The sequence below is a fragment of the Hevea brasiliensis genome, chromosome 10 (genome assembly GCF_030052815.1).
Source record: "Hevea brasiliensis isolate MT/VB/25A 57/8 chromosome 10, ASM3005281v1, whole genome shotgun sequence".
NCBI lineage: Eukaryota > Viridiplantae > Streptophyta > Magnoliopsida > Malpighiales > Euphorbiaceae > Hevea > Hevea brasiliensis.
In genome coordinates this window covers 2291894-2316099 of record NC_079502.1, presented here as the reverse complement: position 1 = coordinate 2316099, position 24206 = coordinate 2291894, and the positions used below count along the sequence as shown (strand labels likewise).

The following is a 24206-nucleotide window of genomic DNA, read 5'->3' as shown; positions in this document are numbered from 1 at the left end:
AAATAATTTTATGCTCCGGATATAAAAATTTGAAATAACAGATTTAAATTTAAATTTAATATAAATTATTAATAAATTATAAATTTTAATAATATTATTTCATTTATTAAGAAAAACAAATTAAAAAATTAAATAAAGAATATATTTACTTTCCATTCAAATAAATAACAATATTAAATAAAAAGATGTTTGATTTTGACAAAATACAAATAAGAGATTAAATTATTAAATTTTTAAAATATAAAAATTAAATCACAATATCAATTAAAGCCCAAGGATCAAATAACAAATTACCCAAACTTTAACTATTAAAGACTCAGTTTCAACAAAATAAAAATAAAAATTAAATCGAATCCGGCAGTTTAATTCAAGGCCCTCCCTTTGACGGATCAAAACCGAACTGTGCCCCTCTCTCCCATCACAAATACTTGACAAGGAAGGAAATAGAATCATGTCATTCAGAACATTCCAAGAACACACACGTCTTCAATCCCAAAATACCAATAGCAAAGACATCTCAAGGTTTGGCTTCACCCCCAAATCAATCATTCAAGCTTATTCTCAAAATAATGGGATGCTCTTAGCTGCGCTTGATATTCGTTTTGATTGTTCCTCGCAGTAGTATGTAGATATCCTTGGCCTTCTGTCCACCTTACCAAATGAAGGGAAGCCATTTTCATTTGAGACTACTAAAGGGTACCGTCTCAAATAGCAACAATCACAGTGGCAAGTTCAGGTTCTGGTTCAGAGCCTATATAACTCATGCGCCCTGGGAGTGGTTGGGTGCCCCGCAAGAACTCTTGAGCCAAAAAATAAACACAAGAATAAACACATTACTACCTCAATAATTCTGACACGACATAGTTGAGGGGCAAGGAAGAATGTAGCAGCAAGAGATTCATACCAACTAGATTGCTCAACCTTAACAACAAGTGAAAGTGAAATACAGAAGTCAGTACATTTAACCATTACAAAGATATCCAGTAATAGTACAATACACTCTAGACTTGTAATAAGAACTTGTAGTCCCAGAAAATGCACCATTTCATGCCTTGATGGTCACACTGCACAAGCACAGTCCGGACGGCTTTATTTCAGAAGTCTGCCACTCTGAACCTGGGGAAGCATTAGGATCATACAACAGTGTACGGTAACCAGGTGCCTCTTCTAGTGAGAACAACAGAAGTTTCCCATCAAGTATTCCAAACCGAAAACCAATACTTGAGCTACCTGTCAATGGAACTGGCACCATTTTCCACGAATTGTCCTCTGGATTGAATATTGCTAGTTTCCGCTGATTCTTCCACTCCATACAGAAGAGCTTTTTTTCCAGCACGGCATGAGCAGTAACCATGACACAGCCGTTCTTGATCTCACACCATGAGTTACTCTCAGGATTGTACACATCAACAAACTTTGAATTGCCAATGGTGAAGCTTGACCGTCCGCCCATGACATAAAGCTTCCCCTCAAAGCCACATGCAAAGCAGCCCCACCTTGGGCGGCGAAGACTCTCTATCAGGGTCCATTTTTCAGTGTCAGGATCATACATCTCTGCACTTGAGAGACTATCGCCATCCATTCCATAGCCCCCAACAGCATAAACTTTGCCATTAACCTCTGCACATGCAAAATCATAGCGTGCAACATTCATGTTTGACAATTTGCTCCAACTGCAATTACAGAGGCCATGTTGTATAACAAGTAAGAATCTGAAGAATCCAAAAATAGAACTTAAAATTTTCGATTGGATAATAAGGCCAGATCAACCCTACTCAGGTCAGGAATAAACCCAGGCACTAATAACAACAATCTCCTTGTTCTAAAGTTAGTTCCAAAAGAATGAAACAACATAGAGGAGGTTAGTTTATTCTTAATTATTCAACAAAAATGGGTTCTCTAAAATTGTAATTTGTAAATCGCGCAACTGATAAGCTGGTTAAACAAGTTGCAAAAATGTATCTAAGACTGAATAAAGTCACTATCTTAGTGCTGATGTATAAGAATAAGGTTTTTAAAATGGCCACAAAGAATCAAAGATTCACAAAGAAATATACTTCCTAAACAGTACACAGTACTATCGAACAGACTTCTTCCCAGACTCCCACAACTAACAAAACAACAATATCCGCTAGACCTACATACATACAATTTGACAAGGAAAAAATGGATAAATTTAGCAAAGAAGATGTTGGAAGGTGAAATAGACACACAGGCAGAGACAGAAAATTCCATGTTCTTATGGAAAACATACCTATTGAGGAAAGAATCATATTCATAAACATCAGCAGAGGCAGAGCCATTCCCATCAATAACTGAATAACCAGCCATGACAAGAAGCTTGCCATTTAGAACAACTACCCCAAAGCCAGCCTTCACAGGACCAGGCATTGGTGGAAGAAGCTGATACCTGTGTCCCAAGCAATCCATAACTTCCCAGTGGCTTTCCTTTCCTTCAGAATCCATAGTTAGGACATATAGCCATTCCTCAAGCAACCCAGCCAATTTTCGCACAACAAGGAATTCTTTGCTTTTAATAACTGATCTCCATTTCTTGCAGACAGCCCCCATAGCTGGGAAATAGGGACGGGGAACGAGTGCTAGGCAATACTTTGCCACATCATCAGGCAGCCCAGGTAGAATGGGGCAGTCAATATCATCAGCAACCTGCGAAGCTAATAGAAGGTTGCTCCTCGAATGAGTTGACTTATCTTGGGTGAGTGAAGTGGAGAAAAACATATTTGTCTCTGTCAATCTCTTCTTTCCACTCGCAACACCCAGCATTTTCAAGAAATCAAGAGAGATGTAGATGGTTATTGTATTCAATCTACTATATCTCCCTAGAATGTATCAGTACTTTGAAATGACAGATGTTCAATTAAAGAAACTCATGATAACCATCACCTATAGGAATTTTACAAGACCAAGGCATAAAAGATGTTGCAGGTCGAATTGCTTGAGCAGTAAATGCTGAGGTTTTTCTGTGTCTTGTCCAGTCTGATTCATATTCCATACCAGAAATTCTGCTCTTATAGTAGTTCCTTTTGGTTGTTTTATGCAGGGTGTTCCATAAGCCTCTAAAATTGTCTCTTGCTCCACACATTGCCCAAATTTCTACACATAATAATAATAAATTAACACAAATGCTAAGATAAACAACATTTATCCATCAGAAGACCAATCCAACACTCCCCTCTAAAAGACACACGCATACCAGTGAAGGCCATAGAACTTAGCAAGTCTCAGCCGCCAGTGGCTTCCATCTTTATTGGAGTTGTAGCTACCTGCCCAGTAACATGATAGGAACATAAGTTAATTCTAGAATTATCAGGCGTGAACTTTGAAGAATAAAAGATAATAATGATCTTGACAGCAGCAAGAGCAATTCTATTTGTTAATTCATTTTTGAGGAGGAATGAGGATAATAAAAGTCCACCCAGATTTGGCAATAGTTTCTACTAGACAGGACATAAAGGTTTCATGGGATTTTGCAATGCAAAAACATCTAAGATAACGAAAAAGCAATATATACCAAAATAGCAGTACTTAATTTTGTGCATCATTTTACGTACCCAAAACAAAATGTTGCAACTTCATTTCAAAAGTTAAACAAATGATATGGACTCAATTAATAATAACATTCCATAAAACTTAAGCACTCTAAAGTAACTTTTCAAAGCATAAATGAGGTCACCTACCATAACCACCAAATATTCTTTGACACAACAAGAAGGCCAAGATAACAGGTAAACAGCTAGACATGTCTAATTCCCCTCTGCCCTTATTTGATATTTCACCCCATAAGAGAGAGAGAGAGAGAGCCAACTGAAAAATTTAGCCCTCATAAGAAAAGAGTTCGAATGAATAAAAAAAAATTCCAAAATCCACGAAGAAGAAGCTCAGGTAACCAGATCTAAAACCAATAAATAATTTACCAAATACAAAAACGAAAACTTACACCTAAAAGATCCACATCAGAGCATGAAAAATGCTAAAACCTTTACGGATAAATTTAACGCAAATTACAAGAAAATCAAAGAATCTAAACTCTAAACCACGAGAATAACAGAGAGATCATCCAAGCAAAACAGAAGCAACCCAGTTTAATAGAACTAAAACAGCTTTGAAAAATGCAAATCAAAGAAAAACCACATTAGATTTTATAGTGGAGAATAAACTTCCCAACAGAACAAATCCCAGCAATTAAAAAACAGAAGAAAAAAAATCCGCAATTCAAAAATGACGCAAAAATTTATCATAACTTAGACATGACAAAAAAAAACCCCACTAACACAAGCGAGAAACAAACGAATCAAAGCAAGAAAGAAAATTTTCCCGAAACAAGAAGAGTTATTGAAGCAAAAGCAAAAAACAAATATGATCCAGAACCAGAAGGAAACAAGGAAGTATTAAGGAAGGAAATGCTGATAAGATCAAAGCTTCATATTAAGAAAGAAAACCACAGAACAGAGTGATAGAGAATATATATATAGAGAGAGAGAGAGGGAGAAAGAGGCATTACTTGAAAAAGGAAAATGAAATTAGCCAGAAGAGGAATGTTTGGGGGCAGATATAAAGAGAGAATTGGTGAAATGAGGATTATAGATAGAGGGCGAAACTTGGCAGTTTCTAAGATATAATTGACAGAGATTATCCACCTCAGGATCAGATTTCAGATTTCCTCAAACGCGGTTATGAAACAGAGAGACGACCTCCTTTTTATGTCACTTGTGCTGTGCTGCGTTCCTTATACAAAGGAACACGATGGAATTTCTTTTTTCTTTTTTTCTTTTTATTCCAATTTTACAATTATAGGATATGGTGTGCTGTCGTGTTTAGACACTCTTCTCTTTCTCTTTCTTCCTATTTTAAAATTTTTATAAAAATATAAAATTAAAAAATTGAAAATATTTTTCTTCTCCAGTGGAAAATTAAGTATTCAATTATCTAAATAAATAGTCGTTTGTGGACTAATAATTATAAAAATAATTTTATTTGAGTTTAAATTTAAATTTAATTAAGATTTTAAAATTTAATCTCTATTTCATTTTTAATTATATAAACTTATTCTAAACAATTATTATCATGCGAAAAATATTTAAATTAATTTAATTTTATATATTTTAATCAATAATTTATATAAAAATATTTCTATTAATATTTATATTTTAAAATTTTAATAATTTTATAAATATTTAAATTTTCTTTATTTAAAATAAAATATAAAATATTTATAAATATTATTATAAAATATTTATTTTATATTTAATTAAATATTTATATAAATAAGTTTAGAGAACGGATACCCAATATGTAAATCTCAAACTCGATCTGAATTTATTATGAGTATTATTTCTCAAATTTAAATATATTTTAAACTCAATTATATACTATTTAAATACGTCTTATTAAATTTTGATCGAGTCAGATACTCATAAAAATTTAACTCGTATCATCCTCAATTTTACTATGATTTGGATTAGACTCAAAATTATAAATTAAACTTAATTTAATTAAATTTAAATAAATAATTATTTATTAGTTATGAGTACAAATAAAAATAAAAAAATAAAAATTTTATATTATTGAATCGAGAATCGTAATTGAAAATTAATAAAATAATTTAAATTTTACAACTGAAACTTCAACTTTTATTTAAAATTAAATTAAAATTAACTGATAGGCAAGAAATTATATAGAAAACATGGAAATATGTAAAATTTGTCAAAGAATTTAAAATTCATTATTTTTATAAATACATACTTTAATGGATCATATAGTCACTTAAATTATTTAATGTATTAATAAAATCTAAGAAATTAAAAGGATTTTTTAAAATAAAAAATTAAGTTGTAGAATCTTCCATTCATTAAAATTAATTTTGTTGATAAATAAATCTAAAATTTACAAGGATTTTTGAAAATTCTAATTTTGAGGGATTACATGATAAATGGTTAATGAATAAAACTAGATTAACGATTTTTCAAAATCCACCATTCAAATACCATGGGCTAAATATCATTGTTGTCTTTTTACCATGTTTTTCAATGTGCATTGTCGTGGTGAGCCCTACTAGGTTTGTCTAGGCACCACCGATGGTGATGGAGAAATGAGAATCATGCGCTGCAAATCTTGTGTGTGACACTCAGATGCTAGCTACTCTTATATTTATCAGCATCTGATCACTGATCATCACTTCCAGGGAGGAGTTTGCATTTGTAGATTCCCCTTGCTAGCTCATGATTTTTATTTTTTTAATTATCTTTTTTTTCTATTAAAAATAAATAAATAAACAAACAAACTTAAAAAAAAAAATTAATTTCACAATTTTTAACTATTTAATTTTAAATAGAAATTGATACGTGTCAAATTCTACTATCCCATGGAAAGAATCCATTGTTTTATAAGAATGCAGCAGGGACCAACAAACACTTGATGGATATAGACGCATGATATATGCATATATGCCAACAAAGAATGTATATATACGTGTGGTGTAGGCTAATAACGTAGTCGAAATCAATGGTTTTTATCACAAAGGAGTGGAGGTAATACAATTGACTGTGCTAAAATTTTCAACATCAATATTGACGTACCTGGTTAAGTATCAATCCTGCAATGCTGAACCTTAGATATATATTCCTTTGTGCAGATTTTGGATGGAGGTCTATGCATGGCTGCCACTGATCTCCTGCTTATGGACGCATAGATTTTGGTTTCACATGAACACAAGATGCGGTGGAGATCTGACAGATGACATTTGATGTTTATATTTATTTATTTATTTGCGCCGATAAGGTATTTTTATATATATTTAATTTGTCAATGGTTGTGGAGCTACGCTGTGGTGGATTTGGTCGAGACAAGGGTAAAGTTGGGTCGAAGTTGACGGTGGATGGTTTACTTCAATCTTTGTGGGACCCACACGGTCCGGCAGATGTGATTGTGAATGGATGGTTTGGTTTGGGTAGAATGTCCGCTACCCTTAGGGCAGATTTTCATTTTGCTTGGGTTATTGGGTCTGCAATAGGGCTGTACATGCGATGCTTTCGGCAGATTCATTTTATTTTATCAAATCAAATCAATAAAATTAATTTTTTTAATATATAAATTGAAATTAAACAATTAAAATTTAAAATTATATATATATATAATTTTCATATTAAATAATTTTAAATTGATTTGAAATTTTTTTATTTTTTTAGCATTTTTTAAATTATCACAGTTATTCAAAAATAAATATTAATTTAAAATATATTAATTAGTAAAAATAAAAAAAACTATTCATATGATTATAATATATATATAAACAAAATTTCGGTTTAAAACTATTTTAATCTGAAATCAAAATAAAAAAAAATTGGCTTATAGTTATTTTTAAATTATAATTAATTTTTAAATGTATAAAATTATTAATTTTAATTTAAAATTATTTAGGTTGATTGATTGATTTGTACACCTATAAGATTTTTTTTTATTTTTAATTTATTTAATTTTAATTAAAAATTTAATTTTATTACTCTGAGTTGATTTTACTATTTTATTTATTTATTTTTAATTATAATTTAAATGTATGACTTTAATTCAATACTATTAAATTTAAATTTTTTTATTTATTTTTTTGGCTTTTACTCTTTGTTGGACAACGTGATATGGCACGGCACACAAATCTATGAACTGAGTGATGGCACACAATGATCCAAACTCGCCAGGGCCCAATAGGAAGAAAGGTTGTGTCCAGTTGTCAAATGATGTACTCATCAAGTGTTAGATGAGACCATGGCTTGAAAAATATTTGAATTCCGTTCCATTTTTAATGTCGTCGACTCTAGCCTGTTTATCATTGAATTTTAAAAGTTGATATTGCTTTTTTAATAAAAATATTATTTTAAATATTATTAAATTTAAAAGAATAATTTTATTATTTTAATATTTTTATAATTAAAATTAATTTTTAATACTTTTTAATTAATATATTTAAAAAATTATTCGAGTACTCTTTTTTTAAGCAAAAAATTTCCCTTATTAACTAGTTATTAAAAAAAGAAACTTGATAATGGCTAATAGCGACAAATTGTCTGTAATGTTACAATTTAAGAATTTAATTATTAAAAAATTTCAATTTTTTAATAATTTTTAATTGAAAAAATGAAAAGAAAATTAGTGCCTTAATGTTTCCATGGCACAGGTTCTTGCAGGCCTAGTTAATGATTGATAATTTTTATTTAGAATATTTAAATAATTTATTTATTATCAGTCATATATTTACATTTTAAAATATATAAAGTAACAGATTTATATCTAGTCAGTAAGATCACGACTCTTCCACTAACTACTAGCTAAACATTATTACATTACCCTTCCAAGCTGTAGCTTACACCGTCCAAATTTCAATATTGAAACAACTTAAGGCTGCCCAACGAATAAAGAATAGCAAGAAGTTCATACTAATAATACATATGCGGGATAAGAAACCCTTCCCACATCCTCACATAAATATTTAGGGTATAAAATTTATAAATAAATACATTCACAAATGACTTAATATTAAAATAAAATAAATTTTAGTATCATATAGAATATAAAAAATATAAAATATAAAAAATAATATTTTTTATGCATACATTGACTCTAAATATTGTCATACATATGTTAAAAATAATTGATGATAAAAAAAATTATTTTATATTAAAAGAGTTATGTATGTTCATTAAAAGGTAATAAAATAAATTATTTATTACCAAATTGTTATATTTATTATAAGAGGTATAAGTGAATAAATGTAATTATTCTAACAGATAAAAATTGAACGATTATATATGTTATAAAAGATATAAATGAATAAATGTAATTATTATAAGAGATGCAAAGTAAACGGTTGTATTTATTCTAAAAATATATGTAATTATTCTAATAAATATAAAGTAAATTATTGTGTCTGATTGAAGAGGTGTAAATATTTTATAAATAGTAATTTTGAACAAAAATTTATTAACTTTTTTTTTTATCTTTTCTTTTCTTTTATACTTACAATTAATATTATTATTTTTTAATTCATTTTATGGAGAATTCTAAAATTTTGTTTTTGGCTTTGTTAACCTGCCCAACTTACTCGATAGTAACATAACGAGAGGCATGATTTTATAAGAAAAATGTGTCACAACCCAACCTATGGGCCGGACCAGCACTAGGACCTGGGTCAGCCTAAAGCCCCTGAGGCCCGTAGTAAGCTTACTATTCCTTAACCCAACTCTAAGACCCATTTGGGCTAAATTTCAAGAATTCAACCGGACAGAGTCCGGCCATAAAATGGACCTTTCAACGGAGAGTTTTTGACTCACCCGACCTGTAAACACAATATATAATCAATTGGGGAGCTCAGCTCACCCTCCACATACTCATACGTCATAAAAATAAATGGGAACTCAGCTCCCTCATCAGTCTAACATAGATGCATATAATAAGTTTACAGGCTCATCATGGTAATTATATTACAGACCCAAATCAAATAAATATTTCTAACACGTGCGAAATTTTTAGGAGTTAATAAAATTACACAAATATTAATAAATAACCTGCAAAGGAGAAAAACAGGTTAATCACAACAATAATCCTCTTGTAGCCTGAAAAATAATGAACAGGAGAGAGCGTTCGACTCAGAGAGTAAAATATCAATTTTAACCATAATCTCTATAACTATCTAAAACTAATGCACCCTGTAGAGTGAAATGCAATATCGGCAATATTTTCACATCATAACAGCAGACTCACACACCTGATAATGTCAGGTGTGAACATTATCAAACAATACATATATGGGAGCTGATCCCCTATACAGTCCTCTTAATCCAAACTGTGCCAGCGACGAACTCAAGCTCGAACTTTCACTTAATAAACCAAATCGGAGTCCTAGCGAAGAACTCAAGCCGTGTCTACCCCGAAGGACCGGGTCCCAGCGAAGATCTCAAGCCGTGTATACCCGTCCTGTCCATAGCCAACACTATACCGCACGCACGCACACTGCTCCAAATTACCACAACAACATCCATGACACTTTAACAATTATGAATGCAACATAAAAACGTGCCTAGTATTTAACTACATAAATATATATTTATAAGTGATACATGGGCATACTTGAATATATAATAATATTAAAATTACAATTAAAATTAATATTTTACTCACAGACTCAACCAAAGTCACTGTGGCGGCTGGGAGAAGGAGGAAGGTTGTCCCGGCTCACCTGACAATTATATTAAAATTATTTAATATAATTGACTCAATACAAATCAAGAAAAGACCAAATATATTATAAGTCGTGCCGAAAATCCGGCAGAGTCTCTCATATACCTAGGACTTACCCAACCTACAAAAAGGGTTAAAACACACTTCTATAACCACAAACCATATATTCACATCTCAATCACATTACACAGCCCCTCCTGGGCCCATCCAAATAGTCATCAATCATAATATGTAAAATTACAGTTTAGTCATTATAATTGACCCCTTTTGTAAAAACTACCCAAATAAGTTCTAAAAATTATAAAACTTTGCCCCGCTGTATTTAGCAATATTGCTAAGCTATTGCAAAAAGAATCATAGTTTTCTGAATTACCACGAATATTTTATAGATTTTTAATCCCATTCAAGGACTAGAAACTTACAAAAAAACAAGGTTCGGGTTTACCTATACCGATTCCAACTCCACAAACGCCCTCGGAATGTCTGAAAATGGCGGGGTAGCCAAAATCTCGATTAAATTCCAAGACTTTTTCGGTAGCCGGTCTGTCTGGTCGAAAATTCACAGATCTGGGCAACTGTCGAATTTCAGTAAATTGAAGGTACCTACACGAAGCTCACAATACAGGGGTTAGTATATAATTTTTACGAAAATTTCTAAGCTCATTTAATGCTCAGAAAAACACTACGAAGTTTCGTGGGGCCCACCGAAAAACGATGTTGGAAAATTTTAAAATTTATATTGCGGCAAAGCTCTCGACGAGTGGAGAGCTCTGGTACTCTCGGTTTTCTCGTAGGATTCATGGCTTGTGAGAAATCTAGCTCAAAAGTCGAAATGGGTTAAAACTTTCTAGACAAAAATTGGGTAAACCGCTCAATGGATTTTGGTGTTATTGATGTCTATGGAAAGCTATCGAGGTGTAGATGGTGTTTGACACAAGACTCGGCCCAATCGGTGGCCGGATCGGTCAGATTTCGATCGGTCAGATTTCGATGCGCAAAGGAAGCTCGCGCGTCGTTTCCGGCTGCTTGGAAGGCCGGCAGGCGGTGGGGAGGTGCTGGTGTGGTGCACCGGCGAGGTGAGGAAGGCTGGGTGGCGGCGGCATGGCCTGGGGGTGAGAGAGGAGAGAGAAAACGGGAGAAAGAGGAAGAGAGGAAAACGCGCGCGGGAAGGAAAAAGAAGAAGAAGAATGAGCTTGTCTGACTTGACCGGTCTGATCCAATCCGGTTTGATTCGGCTGATTCGATTCAGGGTACCCAAAATTAAATTTTTACTCTGCCTTGGGACAATAAACGAGGTCCAAAAATTTCGAAAAAATTTCAGAAAACTCAGAAAAATTCGTAAATTCCAAATATATTTTTAGTTTTTCCACGTGGTCTTTAAATTAATTTTAAAAATCATCAAAGTTTTATATTTTCGGGAAATCAAACCCGATTTCAAAAATTCGAAAAATTTTAAATAATTTTCTAAAATTTAAATAAAATAAAATATTAATATTACTCACAGAATAATAAATTTAAAAATTTGAGGTGTTACAAAATAATTACATAATTAAAGCCATTATAATTGTTATTTTTCTAACAATATATATAACTAATATAGTTCAATATCTTTATTCTTCAATATATTGCAATATGCGAGCAAAATTACTAGTTGTTATTGAAAGTTAACATAAAAATATTTAAAAAATTAATATAAATTATTTCTAAGTCTTGCCGGCATTCAATCTCCGTACTCAAGGAAATAAATAAATAAATAAAATAGATATTTTATTAATAATAATATTTTAAATATAATAATTTTGTAAAAATATTAGAATTTTTCTAAGTATAAGTTTTCAAAATTTATAAATAAAATTATTTATATACATATTTAATATATTTAAGGTTCAGATAATTAAATTGTAAATTTTAAATTGAATATAAATATTAATTACTAAATTTGACTTTATTCCAAAAATTTAATAATATATTATTTAAACATATCTTATTAAAATTAATCCCTGTAACGAATATAGTTAATTCAGAATCCGTCAACGAACTATCCCCCGCCAAAAATAAACTCTAGAAAGTCTCAGCACCTAACACTAACAGGCCCATTCGTTTGTACAAAATTAGTAATCGCTAAAGATCCATTGGACTCTGACTTGGGTTAGTCGGCCTTTTTTTTTATTAAATTTTATTAAATATAAATTTAAATTTATATAAAAATAAGTTTAATAATATTAAAATAAATATTTATATATACAATTAATTAAAATATATTTGTAGAGAATATAAATTACCCTTTCAAACTTTCAATATTTTTCTTTAACTATTACTCTCTATCACCTTATTTTTACAAAAATTTAATTGAATTAATTTATCTTTTATTAATTCCCATATTTAAAATAAAAAATTTTAATTTAAAAAATTTTTATTTAAAAAAATAAAGATTAAACATAATTTTATATATTTTTATTATAAAATAATTTATTTCAAAAGAAATATCTGATTTGTACTTAAAAACCTTAAAGAGTATAACTATTATAAACTTGTTTTTTTTTTTAATAACCTTTAAATTGAATATTTATTATAAAATTAATTAAAATAAACACATAATGGTAATTTTACATAATTATTTAAATATAAAATTTAAATGTAGAATTATTTTGTTAATGACAGTGATTATTAGTATAATTTAAATTTAAAGATCAAATTATAATTCAAAAATAAATGTGGGACAAACTTGAACTGTTAAAACTACTAAATAAGAGTCTCTCTGTTTCTCATGGAAATTATCATTTTAAGCAGTAGCAAGGGTCATTTCAGTTGCCTTTCTGTTTCTCACTACTGATGTCTATCGCTTCAATGTCCCTCTTCCTCCACCGAACACCAACCCTCCACAACCTCCTCCGCCGCATAACCTCCTTTCGCCACCTCCCAGTTATTGCAGCAAAGCAGCAACAGCAAAAGAACCCTAACAATGTCTCCAGAAAACCCCAACCGAACAAGAATCTCCTCAGAGCCAAACAATCCTTTAAGGAATATTCCTCCTTGGCGCCGGTACTCTCTCTAGAGGACAAACCTGACCTCTCTGATTCACAAGCCATTGGCACTGTGGCTGCTGCCCAAGCCAACTTTATGCGTGTAATCATCCAGTCACTACCTTCCTCCTCTGAGCTTTCTAGCACCTTCCAGAAGAGCGAAGAGGAAGCTTCTAGTAGTAACTCCGATGAAGGTAAAATTGGTGTTGAGTTGCTTTGTGTGGTGAGGGCGGTGCTGAAGAAGATAAAGAGGAGAGTGCTGGTAGGGGACAAGGTAGTGGTAGGGTCCATAGATTGGGTGGACCGAAGGGGCATGATCGAGAATGTGTTTCAACGGAGCTCAGAAATTTTGGACCCTCCCATAGCTAATGTGGATCACTTATTGGTGCTTTTCTCCATGGAGCAGCCGCAGCTTGAGCCATTCACCCTTACGAGATTTCTGGTTGAGGCTGAGTCCACTGGGATTCCCTTGACGCTTGCTTTGAATAAATCGGAGCTTGTTGACGAAGGGGTTAGAATTTTTAGTCTGTTAATAGTTCAGTGAATTCTGTTTTTGCATCATGGTTAGTTCATGTTTTAAACTATTGTATCAGTAGAGATGGATACGTTTTTGTGATTCATTTCTGTAATTTTTGGTGCTGAGGCTGCTGGTTGTTTATTTAGTTTGAATTTTTGACAAATAACCATGATGATTATGCTAAGTTAGAATGGTGGATGTTTGCTATTGGTTAATTTTGTGATTACTTGCTTTGCTCTTGAATTGCACATGAAAATAGATCAATTTCTGAGGTGGTGCGAACTTGTGGTTTTAGGGCATCTCTGGTTGATGTTTCCTGTAGACACTAGCAGTAGCATAATATGATTAATGACAGGACCGTTACTTGACCCTGCTTTAGTTTGTTACAAACATATAGCCAAAACAATTTTGAATTTGATTTATAGTGGTTTAGATTTTGGCAAATATATGCCTCTCCTACCATAGATGTAAAAGATATAGAATCTTCATTAGTAGGTCTCAGGATCAAACACGGCTAATAGGATGGTTTTATGGGAGGAAGAGAGCTACCCCTTTTTGTTGCTCATCCGATGAACAAAATAATAATAATAATAATAATAATTTTTTTACTAGCCCGAGTCGTGAGCTGCACATGGTAAGAGAAAAATATCTGAAGTGATGCTGTTATTGACAGAGATAATGTCTCTGCTGTTACTTGATCTTGCCTTAGTTTGTCATCACCAATGTATTACCGTATTAGTGGCAAAACTACATAGATCAGGTGCTGTATTGTACTTGGTGTTGTTAATTTCATTAAAATTTTGTAATGTTGATCCTCATAAGTCACAAGTTTTCTTATGATTTTTACTCTTATCGTGCATACAATTACTTGAAAAGCTTCCTAGCCTCTCCTAACCACAGAAGGCATATCCAGTAGTAAAATTTGTTCCATTTTCATCCTTTCATAGTTCCATTGATTGTAAATTTTTATTCGGCTTATGTAGACGTTGGTGGCCTGGAAACGTAGACTGCGCAGCTGGGGTTATGAACCAGTGTTTTGTAGTGTTGAATCCAAGCGTGGACTTGATTCTCTTGCTTTTATTCTGAGAGATCAAACCACTGTGATTGTGGGTCCTAGTGGAGTTGGGAAATCTAGCCTGATAAATGTTCTGAGAAACAACCCCCGTGCCTGTGATGCTGCAGAAGTGGATAATTGGTTTGACCCTGTGGGTTTGATCTCTCTGCTTTTCATCTTCATCTTTCTTTTTCTTTTATGTTTGATGTATCTTACAGTTTACTCATTGTTCATGTGCCTTAACCAGATATTAGGAAGTAAGTGGTTTGAGGAACAGCGTGTTGGGGAAGTTTCAACAAGAAGTGGCAGAGGGAAGCATACCACTCGTAATGTTTCTTTGCTTCCACTATCTGGAGGGGGGTATCTCGCTGATACTCCTGGTTTTAACCAGCCTAGTTTGCTTAAAGTAACAAAGCAATCTCTTGCACAGGCATTCCCCGAGGTGTGACTTTCTGCTGACTTGAAATATACTTCATTAGAATCATTATCTTAATTTTCACTAGGTTTGCACCTCCTCATTTCAACTGATATCTTTGTTTCAGATCAGGAAAATGCTTAGTGCCACTGGACCTGCTAAATGTACATTCAGTGATTGCTTACATCTTGGTGAGCCTGGGTGCATTGTGAAAGGGGATTGGGAAAGATATTCCTTCTATTTTCAACTCCTTGATGAGATCAGAATCAGGGAGGAATTTCAATTGAGGACATATGGAACCAAAAAGGAGGCTGATGTAAGGTATGTCAAATTAAACATGAAGTGTCTGACCCAGGCTTAAATTTCTAACATTTCTGGTTTCAGACAATCTTCTTTAGTGCATATGGTTTATAATGAGCTTCATAGTGTACAAATATTAAAAAGTAACAAGTGGAAATTAGCTGTTTTATTACCTTTTACTTAGACATGATTTCCATAACATTGATTCATTCAACTTAGAGAAAAATGGTGTCTGCTGCATTAGAGCAGAAACTGGCCAATGCCATTGCCATAGATTCCGTGGAGGGTGTCAGAACACTTGGCACTAATTCCTTTGTACTTGTGTTCTGCCTGTACCTTCTATAATTCCAAGGACATCTCTTTGATTATCATAAGCCCTTTCATCCCAGTTTTACTGGATTAACAGTATGACTTCAGCCTCAAATCCTCATGCGGTTCAGTTGTCATTAGCACAGTTTCCCAACTGTTGCAGATATTCCTGGAATTGGTCACTAAATTCTGAATGTGCCAATCTGCAGGTACAAGGTAGGAGATATGGGCGTGCAGCAAGCAGAGCCTCGTTTGGAGCCCAAGAAGCACAGAAGACAGTCTCGCAAAAGGATCAACCAATCAATCCTGGATGAGTTGGATGAACTGGATGATGACGACAACTCACTAGATGAAGAAAATGATCCTTTCTTGAGAGCACTAAGGAATGAAAATCAGTAGGAAGTTTAAAAAGTGTCACAGGGTACATCGAAAATAATTAGCTTTTTGACCCCCCTTTCTCGTCGCAGAGATTGAGCTCAGTTTGTATAGATCAGAATCTGAGGTTAACGAGCACTGCTCTAAGCTTCATCTATTCCATGATTGGCAGCTATTTAGAGTTGTCTCACGTCTAACATGAATGATTGTCATGCTTGATTGCTAATACAGAGGTTGTGACCTAAATGTTGCTTACACAGACAGGCGGCCCACCTAAGAACTGGGCAGTTGAACCGCTCTCTGTGCGAGCATATAAAGAAGGTTTATGAACACTATTCAGATCCTTAGGGAATGTCGTCTTCTGTCTCTGTTATTGAATGAATCTATGTTTCTTCTTTAAGGGGGAATGTACTGTTATAAGATTAGGGAAATTTTTACCTGGATTTGGTTTATAATGACATTTAAATGTAAAATAATTGAAGTTCATATACTTGTATCTTAGCTTCATAATGAAGCAAGTCTATTTAAGTTTTTTCTATAAGATCATTATTGTGCAATGGCATATGTCTAAAACTTTTCTTTTCAATATCAATTACATCTTAGCAACGTTTCTTAGCCTGCGAAAGAAAACAAGAGCGTTGCCGCGTTGGTAGAGGTTTTTTTTTCCTCATAGACGCAAAGTCATTGAGAAGCCATTAACGCGGCGAAGATTGAGATAAAAAGTTCGTTTGGTAATATGGATTACATCTGAATGAGGTATGCTGAAAGAACTGTTTAACTTAAAAATGGGCAGCTTGCTTACCATCTCTACAAACAGTTGCAAAGCGGACCTTTCGTAGTTGTTTAGAGATTTCCAAACTATCAAGAACTGGTTCTTGAATAAGCAGAGGAATTTGCTGTCTTTGAAAAGTGTTAATGGTGATGGAAGAGTCACCTTCTACCACAACTCTCCCCCAACCTCCACTTTTAGCAAATAGTAAGGCCTCTGTACAGGCTAAACTTTCTAGCAGAAGGGAATCTAAGATTGAAGGGTACAAACAACAGCATCAATCTACCACCTTACCTGCATAATCTCTACAAATCACTGTAATTGCACCCCTATTCCTGGCTCGACCACTGCAGCATCGAAGTTTAATTTCAAAAAAGGGGCGTGAGGAGGACACCAAGATTGTGACTATCGGACCGAAGGAAAAATATTCTGTTCATATGTTGTTGAAGCCACCTTAAAATCTTCATGCTGTAATATTGATAGAGGTTTGGCATTTGCCTAGCCTCAAAATTGAAATGCGGAAAAATGGCAGACCCATTGTATTTATATTTATAAGTTAATTAATTTTACAAAAAATAAATAGATATGTCAATTTTTTTTTTTACACTCATCACTTTTTTCCATATATATAATATAGATTATGGAGATTGGAGAGTTTAATTGCAACAAAGAATTTGTCACTCACCTTTTGGCTGGACAAAGTTGAAAACCATTTACCCACAACGCTACTTCGAATATTTCGGAAAATCCTACTCGCAATTATTATTGTCTTGATAATGTCTCACAAGAAAATTGGTACATTTAACCACATCAACACAACATTACCAAAAACACACAACGGGATACAAAATACATCTTTTTTCCTGGGAATCATTTTAAATACTCTTCAAGCACACTCATTATTCACATTGTATTTACATTACATTTTCAATTTCAATAAACATGGGCCATGACCTCGTGTAGTACATGCAGGAAGGAAGGGTTACTGGGGTATGAGGATGCCAAGAACTTCGAATAATGGAATACAATCTACACATAGCGACCCAAGTAAACAGTTCGGGAAAATAGCTTAGAAGCTTAGTAGCATTTCAAAGTTTGAGACGTCAATTGAATGGCAACTCTATAGCAATTATTTTGGCTGGAGGCAGAGAAAGGGGAGGGAAGGGGGGAATCTGGAAGTAGGTTCTCTCTCATTCTCATATATTTTCCCTTTGGTTGCCATACATCATTATATGTTTAAGTACTAATTGTATCTTGACGCCTAAATGTTATGTCAGAGTAACCAGATGCACAAACTGACTAGAGTCAAGTCCCCAAGAAAAAATTATCAAATTATACTAGATGAGAATTAACAGAAGTAATGAAATGCTATTAACCCTGTAGAATAATTTAAGAGCCATTGAGTAGCATATCGACACATTACTTAACGCTTCTCTGTGCTAATCCATCAATCATCTATCACAGTTGAGCATTTGCTTCATGTTGAACTATTTATTCATATACGCTTGGAGAAAACCATAGCGAATGTGCTATGACCCTAAATCCTCATTGTTACTTACCCGAAGGATTCACCACTAACAAATGCCACACTTTAAAGAACTCAAAATATGGATAATTAGAATCCACCCACCATTTCCAACAATCACCCCAACCAAAATTAAAAGCAATCAAGAGAACATTATGAATCATAAAACAATCAAAAAGCACAAACTGTAAAACTGTAGTCTTGCTATCTTCAGTTGAGACCAACATGACCCTCAACATTCACATTAAACTACACATTCAACCATCATATTAGTAAAAATCTTCCAATGTTATAAATATATCAATCAACTATCCCTTCTCCTCTGCAAGGGTTAAGACACACTAGAGAGGGGTAAAATATCTTAAGCAAGAGCAAAAGCATAATCATAAGTCCAGAAAACTGATAAAAACTTTTCCCATTGTCTAGAGTTTCAAATTTATAACAAACAACTTCCTTGTTGCATCCAATTCCCTGCATAACAATCCATTCCATTCCATCGTGCAATTAAAAAAAATCCTAACAAATGCTAAGATTTCAAATAAAAAGACCTACTTTTTAACAGATTTCTTCTTCGAATTCACAGGCTGAATCTGAGGCTTGGGATGCTTCTCGGCTTCGCTGGGGTCCAACCACTGGAGAAAGTAACGATTAAACCAAGGCCAATTGGGGACAGTAACCAATGTAGTGAGAACCACTCCCCCAGCGTAAATTTGGATCATCATTTGAAACGATCCCATTACGTAGCCAACAGAGAAGGCCACCACCGCGAATACTATCAGCATGATCTGCATCAGCTGCTCCGCTATCTTCTGTCCCTGCCAATCCATCTAGAACGAAACAAGCAAACCAAATTCAAAAACCAGAGATTGTCCCTAGATCACCAATTCACCATCAGTTATTGAATTACAGTAATCAAATTTTGGGGGAAGGGTTTCGTAATCTGACCTAGAATTCAGGGATCTCGTATCAGGAGATATGGTGTCTGTCCGACAAAGAGAAGGGATTCGTATGGAAGTTGCAAGTGTGCTACCCCTATTTTTTTTTATTGAATGTTTGATAGAAAAGATGACGACCGTTGGATCAGATTACTGGAAACGGAAGGCAGAGATCAAGTAGCGTTAGGCACAAACATTGAACCATGGTCTCCTTTTTATCTGAAAACTTGAGCAAATTAGGCGCGCTGCCTTTACTCACAAAGCAGTATTTCCTGCCACTATCTCATCTCATCTGGCACATTGCCATTTGTTAATGGAATATAATAATCTATTTAGGGTTGAATTAATAGTTTAATCAACAATATTTATTAATTAATAATTGGAACGAAATTTCCAGGGCCACCAAACAAACCAAAAATAACGAGATTCCGGCGTAATAATTCTCTAGGGTAATATTTAGAACTAAGAATTGTAGGACTTTACCCCGAAGGGAGCCCTTCCAGAAATTCTCGACGGCCAGGGTCAAGCCAAGGCCGAAGAGGGGGTTTGGAAATAGTTTTCAACCAGCAATAGACGCGCCTCGGTTAGAACCTCATTAGCTGCGTCATTGCCCCAAGCGCAAAGATGAATAACAAATTATCTTAAAGCTTCTTTTATAGCTATACGCCCTCTTGCTCTCTTTCTATCTAAACGATGTGTGACGTTTTCATTACATTCCATATCATGCTTGTTCATAATTAATATCATATAAGGTAATGTTTGATTTAGTGATTTTGGATGAACAACAAACTTTATGGATTTCTTTCTTTCATCTATTCATCATTTGATTGAAAAATAATAATAATAATAATAATAATAATGTCCATGGATTTTTGAAAAATTTTTCATCATTCTAAACCCATTATTTTAAGTAAACAAAGAATTCATTATCAATTAAATATTTTAAAATCACCCATATTCTAAATTTCAAATCATAAAATACTATATATTAGTAAATCCTATAATTAATAAAAATAATATTAGAGTTCTTACTATTATTTTATTTAAGAGTATTAATTTATGATGATTGAAAATGCAATCATTTAATTTAGAATGTTTATATAAAATCTAAACGATTTTGGATTAAATGAAATTTATAATACTCTAGTTTATGTGTACTACTACTCTCAAAGTCAATTTTAGTCCTACTCTTTTTTCTTTCTATCTTAAAATTTTCTCAACTTATTAGGAATCTTGCAATCACATAAGAGTATTAATTATGATGTTTGAAAATGCAATCATTTAATCTAAAATGTTTAATTTTATTTATATTTTAATCATTCCCTTCAAATTAAAATTAACTTTCTATTCATCTATCAAAACAATATCATCCGCAAATATCATACACCAAGAAATATTCTCTTACATATGTTTCATCAATTCATCAATCATTAATAGAAAATTGTTTGTGCTTTTTGAAAGAAACTATGGCACACTTACTAATTTACCCTTGGAACATTAAGTTCAAATTATTATTTTATTTAACATTAATTTTACTATTTAAATTATTTATTTCATTATTTTTTTTTAATTTTAAAATGGTAATAAACTTCACGTATAAATTTGAAATTTGCTATTCAAGAAAACACGAGCAGCAATTCCATAAAACAATTCTCAATTCCCTCAACAGAAACATTAGAATTTTGTATCAATTGCTTAGAAAATCCACGATATAAATCACCAAAGCTTTCCAAGGCTATCAAACATGAACGATTTACCCAGATCACAAAGATCAGTCAAGGACGAAAAATGGAGGTTGCTGACCCAACACCAAAAACTGTAGTATTTTTCATAAACATCATATAAAACTGCAAAAGGAGGCTTTGGAAAAGGTCTCCAAAAAAAGAAAATCTCAAAGAACGATTAACTAGAGATCAAAACAAACAAACAAGCTGTCCAATTCATCTAAATAACTGCTCATTCTAAATGAAGTGCAACAAAATTCTCTCCAATTTGAGAACAAGATAAATATTAGAAAGTGCTCAAGAGGAAGCGCCGCTTCGTATAGCTTGCGACTTCTTAGATTTACTGGCAGCGAGCTGTGTCTCAGGCTGCAAAACCAAAAATATAAAATGAGATAATGTAAGTAATAAAGCAACATAAACAAATTATGCTCTCTGCTGCTCATTATTATTGTTTTGCTGAAAGTAATGAGCGAGATACCTCCTTCTTGACTGGTTCTTCCTTCTCGGACAAAATCAACTCAATGTGGCAAGGGCTGGACATGTAAGCTGCAAAAGACAACAACTTCACATCAATTTACAGTAAAACAAGAAAAGAACATACAATACATCAAAAAATTCAAATCAAAACATACGATTTATTCTTCCATGAGCCCTGTAGGTACGGCGCCTCTGCTTCTGTGCCTGATTCACTTGAATGTGAGAAATGAAGAGGGTATCAACATCCAAGCCTTTGACCTGCACAAAGGAGAATCAAATCATTCACAGCTACAAGAAGTGGCAGAATGATATTGGGGGCAGATTGTTAAGCTCAAGTACATACCTCAGCATTACTCTCAGCATTTTTGAGCAAATCTAGTATGAACTTGGCAGATTTAACAGGCCACCTTCCTTGCCCATTTGAGTGCCTGTTTTTTGCCTGAGCAGTACGTCCCACCCCACCACAGAAACGTCGGAAAGGTATAGCTTGTTTGTGAGCCATAACATCTTCCAAATACCTCTTAGCCTTTGCCAAAGGCAATTTCCTTAAAGCATGGGCTGTTTCCCTTGTATTCTATAAGAAATATGAACTAGTTAATGCCAGTATTGCCAAATTGGGAGGGAAAAGGAATATAAGCTTAAGCATCAACTCATTGACAAAACCACCAAGACAATAGGATGACAGATTTTTCAGTGTCTAAAACATTAGCAACAAGCACAAAAACAAATTTATCAGCAATGTTCACTCGTAAGCTTAACCTTTGGGGCAGAATTTGGAAAAGCATTCTGCCACAGGTTGTCAATTAAGAGCAATAAATACAATACTAAAATAAAACCAACAACAATAAAAGGAAAGGAAAGCAAGTCTTATCACAAAATTCAATATCAATGTGCCACCATTTACTGAACCTTCAGTCACAATAAACTACGGAGGTTCACCCAATAACAATGACATTAAATTTCCCTGAAGCTTACAAGCACCCAGTTCACAAGAGGCAACCAGACCTTGCTGTTTGTATCAGGTTAGTAGTTTCAACTTTTTCATTAACTTTCTGAACCATGACCCCTTGCTGTTGTTTTGCTATATACCAAATGATATTTTGACTTCATCCAGAATAACCAACAACAATAAAAAGAAAAGAAAGCAAGTCTTATCACAAAATTCAATATTGATGTGCCATCATTTACTGAACCATCAGTCACAATAAACTACAGAGGTTCACCCAATAGCAATGACATTAAATTTCCCTGAAGTTTACGAGAGCCCAGTTCACAAGAGGCAACAAGACCCTGCTTTTTTCAACAGGTTAGTTTCAACTTTTTCATTAGCTTTCTGAACCATGACCGATTGTAGTGGTTTTGCTACATACCAAATGATATGTTGACTTCATCTATAAACACAACAAGTTCATAATACATCAAACTTAGCAGCAAAATATAGTCATTCACAGACCAACAGACAGGAAAAAAAAAGTGAAACACAGAAACAACTTATTTAGAGATCTAATCTTAAAAACCAAGTTAACGAGTAGCAATCAATCTCAATAACAACAGTAAGAAATCAAATAGCAACCCCAAATATGTCAATCAAGTTTTTTTTTTTTTTAATCAAAGCCAATCAAGTTAAATAGCAACATATTTAAATCTTTCATGTGTCAAAATGTCTCATCATTTATTGAACCTTCAGCCATAAATAGAAAAAACAGAGGTTCACCCAGTAACAATGAAAGTAATTTCCCTGAAGTTTACGAGAGACCTGTTCACATGGGCAACAGGCCCCTGCTTTTTTCATCAGGTTTAAGAACCAAATCTAAAGAAAAATATCACCAATCAGTTATTAAAACTTTAAGAATCCTACAAAAGCAAAACAAAACAAACTCATACATCCATCCACCCAGTATAACCACATTAAAACACAACAAAAACTAGAAAGTAGACAAAACTTGATTTTAAAGAAGAGATCAGATAAACATACCTTGAAATGTACTCTGAGGTCAGAGCCTCTGGCCTTGCAGGCTGCAAAATAAGCATAAACACAACACAAAGATCACGACCATAGAAAATTAAATTTAAAAAAAAAAATGAAGCAGCAAGCAGCTCATGTCTTACACTTGGTGGCATTTTCAGGCTCTCTTGAGTACTTCACCTGAAAAGAAAAAGCGCACAGAATTTGATTTAGAGATACAAAGACCCAAACCAAGAAAAGATCATATGGAGAGAAGAAGATAGGTGTACCATGGCGGCTAACGCTGGTTCTGCCCGAGTAAATTTTGAGATATTGCTACCTCTGAACAAAAGAAAGGTGGAGGCGTTAGGGTTTCACTTTATAGGAAAAATGATCAAAACCCTAATTCCTGGATATGTGGACTGGGCCTTTTATAGAACAGTTCTTTACATTTTGTGGGCTTGCTCAAAGAATATGAAGACTGAAGAGAAATAGTTTGGGTTTTTTCACATTGTCCATTTAGGGAGAATTATTATATACAAGATAGTATTTGCTTATAGGGTTTTTCTTTATTTTAAAAAAGTAAAATT

The 24206-nt window shown here is 33.3% G+C and overlaps 4 protein-coding genes and 4 non-coding genes across 9 annotated transcripts; 1 reads left to right on the top strand and 7 right to left on the bottom strand.

Annotated features, from left to right (window-relative positions):
• Nucleotides 1-864: 864 nt before the first annotated feature.
• LOC110634964 (F-box/kelch-repeat protein At1g67480) lies at nt 865-4764 on the bottom strand. Of its 2 annotated transcripts, none has more exons than XM_021784122.2 (4): nt 4523-4764; nt 3215-3284; nt 2255-3114; nt 865-1673 (listed from the first exon to the last, which is right to left on the bottom strand). In XM_021784122.2, exons 3-4 carry the CDS (start codon nt 2782-2784, stop codon nt 1046-1048), a joined length of 1158 nt encoding a protein of 385 aa, XP_021639814.2. In that variant the 5' UTR covers nt 2785-3114; nt 3215-3284; nt 4523-4764; the 3' UTR covers nt 865-1045. The 2 variants fall into 2 exon arrangements, with proteins under 2 accessions (XP_021639814.2, XP_021639815.2); XM_021784123.2 differs by lacking the exon at nt 4523-4764 and adding an exon at nt 3699-4493.
• Nucleotides 4765-12986: 8222 nt separating this feature from the next.
• On the top strand, nt 12987-16798 carry LOC110634963 (small ribosomal subunit biogenesis GTPase RsgA 1, mitochondrial). Its single transcript, XM_058128890.1, has 5 exons — nt 12987-13782; nt 14772-14993; nt 15090-15284; nt 15385-15578; nt 16076-16798. The coding sequence occupies exons 1-5, from the start codon at nt 13081-13083 to the stop codon at nt 16263-16265; spliced, it is 1503 nt and encodes a 500-aa protein (XP_057984873.1). The 5' UTR covers nt 12987-13080; the 3' UTR covers nt 16266-16798.
• A 2123-nt stretch (nt 16799-18921) lies between these two features.
• LOC110634925 (signal peptidase complex subunit 1) lies at nt 18922-19673 on the bottom strand. Its single transcript, XM_021784086.2, has 2 exons — nt 19481-19673; nt 18922-19362 (listed from the first exon to the last, which is right to left on the bottom strand). The coding sequence occupies exon 2, from the start codon at nt 19360-19362 to the stop codon at nt 19084-19086; it is 279 nt and encodes a 92-aa protein (XP_021639778.2). The 5' UTR covers nt 19481-19673; the 3' UTR covers nt 18922-19083.
• A 272-nt stretch (nt 19674-19945) lies between these two features.
• On the bottom strand, nt 19946-20096 carry LOC131169920 (U4 spliceosomal RNA). The gene has a single exon (XR_009140866.1). It is a non-coding gene; the product is annotated as a U4 spliceosomal RNA (small nuclear RNA).
• Nucleotides 20097-21269: 1173 nt separating this feature from the next.
• LOC110634973 (60S ribosomal protein L17-2) lies at nt 21270-24091 on the bottom strand. Its single transcript, XM_021784140.2, has 7 exons — nt 23907-24091; nt 23781-23817; nt 23647-23687; nt 22015-22245; nt 21827-21929; nt 21673-21740; nt 21270-21560 (listed from the first exon to the last, which is right to left on the bottom strand). The coding sequence occupies exons 1-7, from the start codon at nt 23907-23909 to the stop codon at nt 21492-21494; spliced, it is 552 nt and encodes a 183-aa protein (XP_021639832.2). The 5' UTR covers nt 23910-24091; the 3' UTR covers nt 21270-21491.
• Nucleotides 22558-22687, bottom strand: LOC131170152 (small nucleolar RNA snoR74). The gene has a single exon (XR_009141093.1). It is a non-coding gene; the product is annotated as a small nucleolar RNA snoR74 (small nucleolar RNA).
• On the bottom strand, nt 22842-22971 carry LOC131170151 (small nucleolar RNA snoR74). The gene has a single exon (XR_009141092.1). It is a non-coding gene; the product is annotated as a small nucleolar RNA snoR74 (small nucleolar RNA).
• Nucleotides 23330-23460, bottom strand: LOC131170150 (small nucleolar RNA snoR74). The gene has a single exon (XR_009141090.1). It is a non-coding gene; the product is annotated as a small nucleolar RNA snoR74 (small nucleolar RNA).
• Nucleotides 24092-24206: the final 115 nt, after the last annotated feature.